This window comes from Salvelinus alpinus, chromosome 15 (assembly GCF_045679555.1).
Source record: "Salvelinus alpinus chromosome 15, SLU_Salpinus.1, whole genome shotgun sequence".
Classification (NCBI taxonomy): Eukaryota; Metazoa; Chordata; class Actinopteri; order Salmoniformes; family Salmonidae; genus Salvelinus; species Salvelinus alpinus.
Window position 1 is genome coordinate 40771154 of NC_092100.1, and position 9625 is coordinate 40780778.

A 9625-nucleotide genomic window follows, 5' to 3' on the forward strand; every position below is an offset into this window, starting at 1 on the left:
ATGAAAAATACATAAGTCAACCCTGAGTCAATACATTTCAGACTCATCTTTGACAGCGATTACAGCTGTGAGTCTTTCTAGTTATGTCTCTTAGAGATTTCCACATCTGGATTGTGCAACATTTGCCCATTATTCTTTAAAACAACTTTTAGGCTCTATCAAATTGGTTGTTGATCATTGCTTGACAACCATTTTCAGGTTTTGCCATAGATATTAAAGCAGATCTAAGTCAAAACTGTAACTCAGCCACTCAGGAACATTCACTTTCTTCTTGGTAAGCAACTCCAGTGTAGATTTAGCCTTGTGTTGTATGTTATTGTCCTGCTGAAAGGTGAGTTAATCTCCCAGTGTCTGGTGGACAGCAAGACTGAACCAGGTTTTACTCTAGGATTTTGCATGTGCTTATCTCCATTGCGTTTATTTTTCTTCTTGAAAAACTCCCCAGTCCTTAACATTTACAAGCATACTCATAACATGACTCATTTTAAGCTGTATTACTTTAGTGCCTTGTTGCAAACAGAATCTGTGTTTGAAATTCACTGCTCGACTAAGGGATCTTACAAATAATTGTATGTGTGGTGTACAGAGATGAGGTAGTCATTAAAAAATCATGTTAAACACTATTATTGCACACAGAGTGAGTCCATGCAACTTATTATGTGACTTGTTAAGCACATGTGTACTTATTTAGGTGTGAATACTTTCTGAAGACACTGTACAATTGATCCTGGCTTGGGCCAGATGAACATCAGATATTTACATCAGGGGAAGGTATTTGGTATTTTATTAGGATCCCCATTAGCTGTTGCAAAAGCATCAGTTACTCGTCCTGGGGTCCACACAAAACATAACATAATACAGAACATTAATAGACAAGAACAACTCAAGGACAGAATTACATGAATAAAGCCTACATAACAATACATACACACAAACTATCTTTGGTGTGGTGCCATAAGGTGTTTCTTTATCTATTTTTTAAATCAGGTTCGCTGTTCATTTGAGCAATAGGAGATGGAATGGAGTTCCATGCAATAATGGCTCTATATTCTTGAATTTGTTATGGATTTGGGAACTGTGAAAAGATCCCTGGTGGCATGTCTGGTGGAGTAAGTGTGTGTGTGTGTGTCAGAGCTGTGTGTAAGTTGACTATGTAAACAATTTGGGGTATTCAACACATTTGTTATAAAAATTAGAAGTTAAGGGTGGTTGGCTATAACAAGGTTGGATTTGCTGTACACTGCCATGCCAGCATGGGAAAAGGCCAGTAGCTGAATGGAGGTCTTAATTGCATTCATAAACATGCATGGTATCAGTGTGGAACCACCTGCTAAATATCATGGTGGAGGAAGGAGTCTCCTAATTACGTTAATTTAGTTGGAGTCCGCAAGAAATAATCTAAATAAATATTTTGCCTGTGAAATATTGTTCCATGTTTTGTGGTTTATCATCACTGTAAATATCCAGCAATAGTTACTGTGAAAACAGGTGCGGCAGTAAAAATGAATCATGACTAGCAATTATGACTACAGTACCTGCCCTCACATACCATCAAGACCAGACTAGGGATCACCTGGAAAGCGATGTTTAATTTAGCCCAAAACAGGAAGGGATGGAGTGACCTTGTGGAGCCCTTATGAGCATTTAAGATTGACATGGTTGTTAAATGCCAAATGAAATGTGTGATTATATGCTATATGATTTTTTTTAAATGACACAAATGCTTTGTAGCAACGAGTGTTTCTCAAGTAAGAGCTTTGCTAGGACTGTCTGGGAGTGGTCTGAGTAGGGAAGGAAAAAACAGAAAACTAGCTGTTATTGGCAGAGAGGTTTGGAACTCTAATTTTTATGGGTGTATTATACAACTTGTTTGGGTCCTGGATGCTGATTGGACGAGCAGCGTTCCAAGCCACACTTACAGTGCATTCGGAAAGTATTCAGACCCTTTGACTTTTTCCATATTTTGTTTCATCACAGCCTAATTCTAAAATGTTTTAATTTTTTTATTCCCTCAATCTACACACACTACCCCATAATGACAAAGAGAAAACATTTATTTATTTTTTTAATTCGCAAATGTATTCTAAATAAACAGAAATACCTTATTTACATAAGTATTCAGACCCTTTGCTATGAGACACAAAATTGAGCTCAGGTGCATCCTGTTTTCATTGATCATCCTCGAGGTGTTTCTACAACTTGAAGTCCAACTGTAGTAAATTCAATTGCACTGGTGTAAAGAACTTAAGTAAAATTACTTTAAAGTACTACTTAAGTAGTTTTTGGGGGTATCTGTACTTTACTATTTATATTTTTGACAACTTTTACTTCACTACATTCCTGAAGAAAACAATGTACTTTTTCACTCCATGCATTTTCCCTGACACCCAACAGTACTCGTTACATTTTGAATGTTTAGCAGGACAGGAAAATGGTCCAATTCACACACTTACTAAGAGAACGTCCCTCGTCATCCCTACTACCTCTGATTTGGCAGACTCACTAAACAGTGTACCCCTGGCTGTGTGCCCTTGGCTATTCGTATATACAGTTGAAGTCGGAGGTTTACATACACTTAGGTTGGAGTCATTAAAACTCGTTTTTCAACCACTCCACAAATTTCTTGTTAACAAACTATCGTTTTGGCAAGTCGGTGAGGACATCTTCTTTGTGCACTACCCAAGTAATTGTTCCAACAATTGTTTAGACAGATAATTTCACTTATAATTCACTGTATCACAATTCCACTGTGTCAGAAGTTTAAATACACTAAGTTGACTGTGCCTTTAAACAGCTTGAAAAATTCCAAAAACTTATGTCATGACTTTAGAAGCTTCTGATAGGCTAACTGACATCATTTGAGTCAATTGGAGGTGTACCTGTGGATGTATTTCAAGGCCTACCTTCAAACTCAGTGCCTCTTTGCTTGACATCATGGGAAAATCAAAAGAAATCAGCCAAGACCTCAGAAAAAAATTGTAGACCTCCACAAGTCTGGTTCATCCTTGGGAGCAATTTCCAAACGCCTGAAGGTACCACGTTCATCTGTAAAGGCAATGCTACCAGACACTAATTGAGTGTATGTAAACTTCTGGCCCACTGGGAATGTGATGAAAGAAATAAAAGCTGAAATAAATGATTCTCTCTACTATTATTCTGACATTTCACATTCTTAAAATAAAGTGGTGATCCTAACTGACCTAAAACAGGGATTTATTACTATGATTTAATGTCAGGAATTGTGAAAAACTGAGTTTAAATGTATGTAAACTTCCAACTTCAACTGTATATATACAATAAAATAGTGCCATCTCGTTTGCTTAATGTAAGGAATTTGAAATTATTTATACTTTTACTTTTGATACTTAAGTATATTTAAACCCAAATACTTTTACTCTAGTATTTTACTGGGTCACTATTCTATTACTGGGTCACTATTCTATTAAGGTATCTTTACTTTTACTCAAGTATGACAATTGGGTACTTTTCCCACCCCTGTTCAATTGATTGGACATGATTTGGAAAGGCACACACCTGTCTATATAAAGTCCCACAGTTGACATTGCATGTCAGAGCAAAAACCAAGCCATGAGGTCGAAGGAATTGTCCGTAGAGCTCCGAGACAGGATTGTGTCGAGGCACAGATCTGGGGAACGGTACCAAAAAACTTATTCAGCGTTGAAGGTCCCCAAGAACACAGTGGCCTCCATCATTCTTAAATGTAAGACGTTTGGAACCATCAAGACTCTTCCTAGAGCTGGCCGCCCGGCCAAACTGAGCAATCGGGGGAAGAGTTCCTAATGTCCAGCGGTCAAGGAAAGCTAATGTACAAAGACCTTCCCCCTCTAGCTCTTCCTCTGGACAATGTGGTCCTTACAGAACTGGTGGCTAAGTGAGTTTCCTAAAGGTCAGCCCCCCTAGCCAATACATCTTATTTCCCAAGCCCACAAACTACCAGCCCTCTGGTCACTCAGTTTCTGAGCAGCAGAACCAAGTCCCAATCAGTCCGATTCAGAAGCCCAAAGACATGGGCTCCAGACCCGGTGTCCAGCTTCTTGCATTCAAGTCGCTTTGGAAACTATTAAGGTTATTCTAGCAGTTTTGATGCCATAATGACACAGTCCCCAATGCCCACAAACACAATACGCTGGAGACATATCCAGATATGTCTCCAGCGTACCGACCTGCCGCATCCAGCTCTTCTGGCCTAGAGGCTTCTCTCGTCAAAACATCTTATTTCCCAAGCCCACTAGTAACCAGGCCTTGGGTCAAAGAAGACTTCTCCCTTCTCTAAGCAATAGCTGAAAGTCCCCATCAGCAAGAAGCCCAAATATGTGACCTGTGGAAAGAGTTTCCAGCACAGACTTGAGGTTTTCCTCAGAGCAGTGGAAGCTATGTAAGCACTCAGAGAATCAGCCCACCCACCATCCCATCTAAAAGGGAAACAGTCCCTAACATTGTCTCAGAGCAACATGTCAAAGTCCCTGTTAAACAAGGGGCAAAAGAAGTGCCTTACAAACCCTGTGGCTTTGGAAATTACATGAATTATGTTGACTCCTCTTTTGGAGCTAATAGAGGTGACTCCAGCAGTTTTGATGCCTATAATGAACAAGCTGAATTTATTTAATTTAACCTTTAACTAGGCAAGTCAGTTAAGAACAAATTCGTATTTACAATGACGGCCTACACCGGCCAGCGCTGGGCCATTTGTGCACTGCCCTATGGGACTCCCAATGACGTCCGGTTGTGATACAGCCTGGATTCGAACCCGGGTGTCTGTGGTGATGCCTCTAGCACTGAGATGCAGTGCCTCAAACCACTGCACCACTCGGGAGCCCCACTCAACCAGCCATCCCATTACCCAAGCTGTCGAGTCAAGGGAAGATATCCCTACTCAGAAACAGACAAAACAAACTGCAAATGCATCCAACAAGTTCATGCTGCAAGAGCTCTGATAGGTTGGAGGGTGTCTTCTGGAAGTTGTCATAATTAAGCCTCCTAAGTTTTGTATTGAAGTCAATGTGACCTGGGGCCTGTTGCACAAAAGTAGAATTAAGACATCCGGGATAAATGACTCAGCTGAGCTCAATGAAGCCAAAACATGTGCGTCCAGGCTTAATTGGTTGCACAAAGACCAAGCCAGGATGAGCAGACACGGATTCATTAAGCCAGGTGAAACCAATCCTGGATAGGTGCGCGCTCACGGCTCACTCAAATAGACCCCGCCACAGATCACAGATTAACTGATTTACCATGGCAACTAGAGCCGCGTACTTTTCCCCGTTGGAAGCACAAATCCTCATGGAGGCATACGAGGAGGTAAAATATATAATTAAGAAGAAAGGCAACACCGCCACAGTGATAAAGCAAAGAGAAAAAGCGTGGCAAAGTATTGCAGACCGCCTGAATGCGTAAGTAGTGCACAATTACACACTCACCGCTCCGCTGAAACATCACAATTACAATTCAAATATTTAATTCACATCTCCAAAAATGCAGTTGTACTGTAATTATGAAACGGTTAAATTTTTAATTGAAATGCACTGCAGATATGAGTGAAATTGTGTAAAGTAACTCCATCACACTGTATTAAGCTATGATAAATGTTTTGATATTTTTACTGAAAACAAGACAAAAATACCAAGTAATTTTTTGCAGTGTGACTCCATTAAATGTGTGTGTGTGTGTGTGTGTAGATTAAACATGAACGGGCCAAAACGGACATGGCAGCAGGTCAAAATCAAATACAAGAACATTCTGCAGAATGGTATGGTCCCTGACTAATATTTAACAAAGCACAAGCATATATTGTACCCAGAAGGTGCCTGCTCACACATTGTCTGTACTGTTTTAGCAGTGAAAAAGAATACCCACAGACAAGGCACGGGTGGTGGGTCACCAAAGGCTGACCTTACCCCAGCAGAGGACATGGCCTTGGAGCTAAATAAAGGCAGGCCCGTCTTAGAGGGGATCCCTGGGGGGAAAGAGACGAGCATAGGTTCCTCCCAAGATGCCACCCGCTTCATTCAAGGTATGTCCTTCCATCTCTACATGGGATACAACCACATTCATATTGAATCAATTTGGACTGTCTGACTTTGGTTTACCTATTGCCTTGCAGTGTCTGGCAGCACTGTGTTCCTGTTAGAGCCACCAGCACAAGCACCAGACGATGCTGATCCAGTGAGTACTCCATCAAAGGCATACTGTAGGCCTGGCATGTCTTGTCTACTAGCTTCAATATGAATCCGATTAAATGTGATAGGGTGAAGGCCCCAGTGCAGCAGCAACAGCACATGATGGAGACGATGATGAGGAGGAGACCATCTCTCTGGATTCCAGAAGGCATGAGGTATCATGTTAAGACTGTGAAAGTACTATTTACTCTACAATGGTGAGGAGTCCTCATCAAAATCAAAAAATCTAATTTCTTTTACAGGACCCAGATGCTATACAGTGGGAAAACCAGCCTGGCAACATAGTGCGTATTAATAAAAGGACACCACATCCTGCCAAATTCCAGCTGCGCTAATTGTATTGTGTTCACAGAGCTCACAAGCTATCAGAAAGTTGTATGGCAACCACCTCCGGCGCCAAATAGAACTGGCAGACATAGACATTCAGTACAAGAAGAAAAAGATGGAAAATCTTGCACTGGAGTCCGAAATAAAAAAGAGGACAATTAGGAAACTGGACCTTGAAATAAAAAAACTTGAGAGGGAGGTGAGATATGCCTTCAATGTACACTGTATGCTAACTGTAACACAAATGTATTAATCATTATTTTTCTTTCCTCCCCCAGCTCCAAGAAGATGACACAGCTCAAAATAAAAATTAGGTATATTCTCGTAAAGTCAAGTGAGCCATGACATATGAGCTCTTATTGTGAGCACACAGGACGGTGGCATCTTTCTAAGTTTTTTTTTATTTTCCCAGCAATCAGTACAACCAAGTCATCGTTATAAGGCATCGCCCTCTTTTGCCCACCCCCCCAGCACCAGGTGTGGCCACTAGCCTATATGAAGGCCCAAAATTGTGTGTTCCTTTCTGCTCTGACAATGGCATGCCCATTCGTGCGAGATGTGGTGGATGAAGAAGCACTTGTGCTGAGGAGAGCCTTCAGGCGAGAAAGGGTCTTCAGGGACCGGTTGGACCCACTGGCCTTCCCTGATGACCATCTATATGAAAGATACAGGTTTTCTGCAGATGACATCAGGTATCTATGCAGACTACTGGGTCCCAGGATTAAGCACCGCACTGCACGGAGCCATGCACTGAGTGTGGAGCAAATGGTTTGTGTGGCCTTGCGCTTTTTTGCTAGTGGAGCCTTCCTGTACTCAGTGGGGGATGCAGAACAGCTGAACAAGGCCACAATTTGCCGCACAATAAGGAGTGTGTGTCTGGCTATCAAAGCATTAGCAGATGTCTTCATCTCCTTCCCTGGCCACAGAAGACTCTGTGACATCAAAGAGGAGTTCTATAGGATTGCAGGTAAGAGGATCTACAAATTACAGGACAACTGTTAACACATAGTAGGATACTCATTACTTTGTGTGACAGGTTTCCCCAATGTCATTGGTGCAGTGGACTGCACACACATAAGGATAAAAGCCCCCTCAGGTGCCCATGAGGCCGATTTTGTGAATAGGAAATCCTTTCACAGCATTAATGTTCAGGTGAACATAACTTTTTGATATTGTCCATTGACGAACACTCTGCATTGCCAGTGATGTGCATTGATTGGTGTAATATTCCTCATCTTATGATTTCAGATGGTCTGCAATGCTGACTGTGTGATCAGCAATGTTGTGGCAAAATGGCCTGGCTCAGTCCATGACTCCAGAATCTTTCGGGCCTCTGAAATCTATCAGTGCCTATCACAAGGTAAGCCACACAACCCCTATTTATAACCATCATGGCTGTGTCAAGAATATCACTGTGTTTATGAGGTAGTAATGATGAGATTTTGTGTTGACAGGTGAATTCTCTGGTGTGTTGCTGGGAGACAGGGGGTATGGCTGCCAGCCTTTTCTCCTGACACCTTTCACAGACCCCCAGGAAGCACAGCAGGCCTACAACCATGCCCATGCCAGGACCAGGGCCAGAGTTGAAATGACCTTTGGCCTCCTGAAGGCACGCTTTCACTGCCTTCACAAATTAAGGGTCAGCCCTGTTAGGGCATGTGATATTACTGTGGCTTGTGCTGTCCTCCACAATGTGGCCTGCCTGAGGAAGGAGAGGGCCCCCAGAGTGCCACCAGCCATGGACTGGGACAATCCGGCAATCTTCCCTGATGACGACAGTGGTCGGCTGCTGAGGGACCAATATGTGTTGAATTATTTTAGTTAGTATGTGTGCTTTCAATTTTGGTTAAATATGTCCTGCGGTGGCAGAGGAATTTGGGTTTTTTTGGGTTCGTTTTTTGACGAATTTGGCCTCTTATGATGTTTGTGCGGTATACTGTGTGTAATACAAGGCTGCAGGGAGGCTACTGCATCCATTCATTTGTCTGTTCAGTTGATGTGTATGGATTTGTCCTGCATTTATTTTAGTGTGCAGACATGCAGGGTGTGTTATATACAGACCTTTGAATGTGTATGTATCATTTTGTATAATATGCTTGGATTCTGTGCTTTCCATCTTGTAGAGTCACTGTGACTTCAGTTTCGAAAGGAGCTGATGGTTTACCTGCTTTGTTTTGTCCTTATTCAATAAAGGAACATAATGTTACACATTGTGTTTTTATATTCATATGGAATGTGTATTTGTTTATATGACAGAGTACTAGGGCCACACTGAAGATAAAGTCATAAATTTATGAGGCTGGTTCTTTCTGCAGAAAAGCTACATATTGTTTTTACAGTTTTGATACTTATGACAATGTGATACTTAATATTCTGGCACATCAGCATGTCTTTGTTTATGAAACCATACTGAAGTACAATTTCACGAAATGCCCCACATCTGTCATTTTAACAACTGTCCTCCTTTAAAACAACTGGTTACAATATTATGACTTGTGTTTTTTTCCCCTCTGTGGCCCTAATATTCTATCATTTTATATATAGCCTTATAGTCTATGGGAAACTGTAAATTATCTAATGATAGCAACATCATCTAAAAATCATTTTTTATCCAAAATCATTGAAATTAATGATCACAAACGTTTAAATAATAACAGTGGGTCTAGTTATATGTGATAACAATGTATAGTGAGCAGTGAAATAACTATTGGTTTCCATTTGTGGTGACTGCTGACTGACATTAGGGATGAGATTAAATAGATCCTGGAATTTAGCCTGGTCTGGAGCAGGCTAGCTCCACAGAATAAATCTCCATGGTAATTTATACCATAACATATCCTCCTGCCCCCTATCCATCTTTAGTGCAACCGGATTACGGATCAATTGAGCCAGGATCACCAAGATATCCTGGCTTAATCCCTTATCCTAGTTTTGTGCAACAGGCCCCAGAGGACGGAAACTAACTGTCTTCCGTTTACACAATGGTGCTACCCTACAGAGTGCTGTTGAGGCTACTTTAGACTTTCATTGACAATTAGTGTGTTTTAAGCAGTTATTTGGTGACGTTAATATATTTAGTATAGTTTTATCTAAAAAGGATA

At 41.2% G+C, this 9625-nt stretch overlaps 1 protein-coding gene across 6 annotated transcripts; it reads left to right on the forward strand.

Moving 5' to 3' along the window:
* The first annotated feature begins 5026 nt into the window (after nucleotides 1-5026).
* LOC139540073 (putative nuclease HARBI1) lies at nucleotides 5027-8751 on the forward strand. Of its 6 annotated transcripts, XM_071343627.1 has the most exons (11): nucleotides 5027-5767; nucleotides 5855-6031; nucleotides 6122-6183; nucleotides 6266-6352; nucleotides 6440-6481; nucleotides 6550-6723; nucleotides 6803-6838; nucleotides 6937-7491; nucleotides 7561-7676; nucleotides 7773-7884; nucleotides 7979-8751. In XM_071343627.1, the coding sequence occupies exons 8-11, from the start codon at nucleotides 7020-7022 to the stop codon at nucleotides 8347-8349; spliced, it is 1071 nt and encodes a 356-aa protein (XP_071199728.1). In that variant the 5' UTR covers nucleotides 5027-5767; nucleotides 5855-6031; nucleotides 6122-6183; nucleotides 6266-6352; nucleotides 6440-6481; nucleotides 6550-6723; nucleotides 6803-6838; nucleotides 6937-7019; the 3' UTR covers nucleotides 8350-8751. The 6 variants fall into 6 exon arrangements, with proteins under 6 accessions (XP_071199728.1, XP_071199730.1, XP_071199724.1 ...); XM_071343629.1 differs by lacking the exon at nucleotides 7561-7676; XM_071343623.1 differs by having other exon boundaries at nucleotides 5027-6031; nucleotides 6440-6723.
* The last annotated feature ends 874 nt before the right edge of the window (nucleotides 8752-9625 follow it).

Excerpts from the sequence above, each read along its gene's own strand:
- LOC139540073 (XM_071343623.1), top strand. The coding sequence starts at position 7,020 with ATGAAGGCCCAAAATTGTGTGTTCCTTTCTGCTCTGACAATGGCATGC. Across the intron at positions 7,492-7,560 it reads GGAGTTCTATAGGATTGCAG|GTTTCCCCAATGTCATTGGT; the intron begins GTAAGAGGATCT and ends TTTGTGTGACAG. Across the intron at positions 7,885-7,978 it reads CTATCAGTGCCTATCACAAG|GTGAATTCTCTGGTGTGTTG; the intron begins GTAAGCCACACA and ends TTGTGTTGACAG.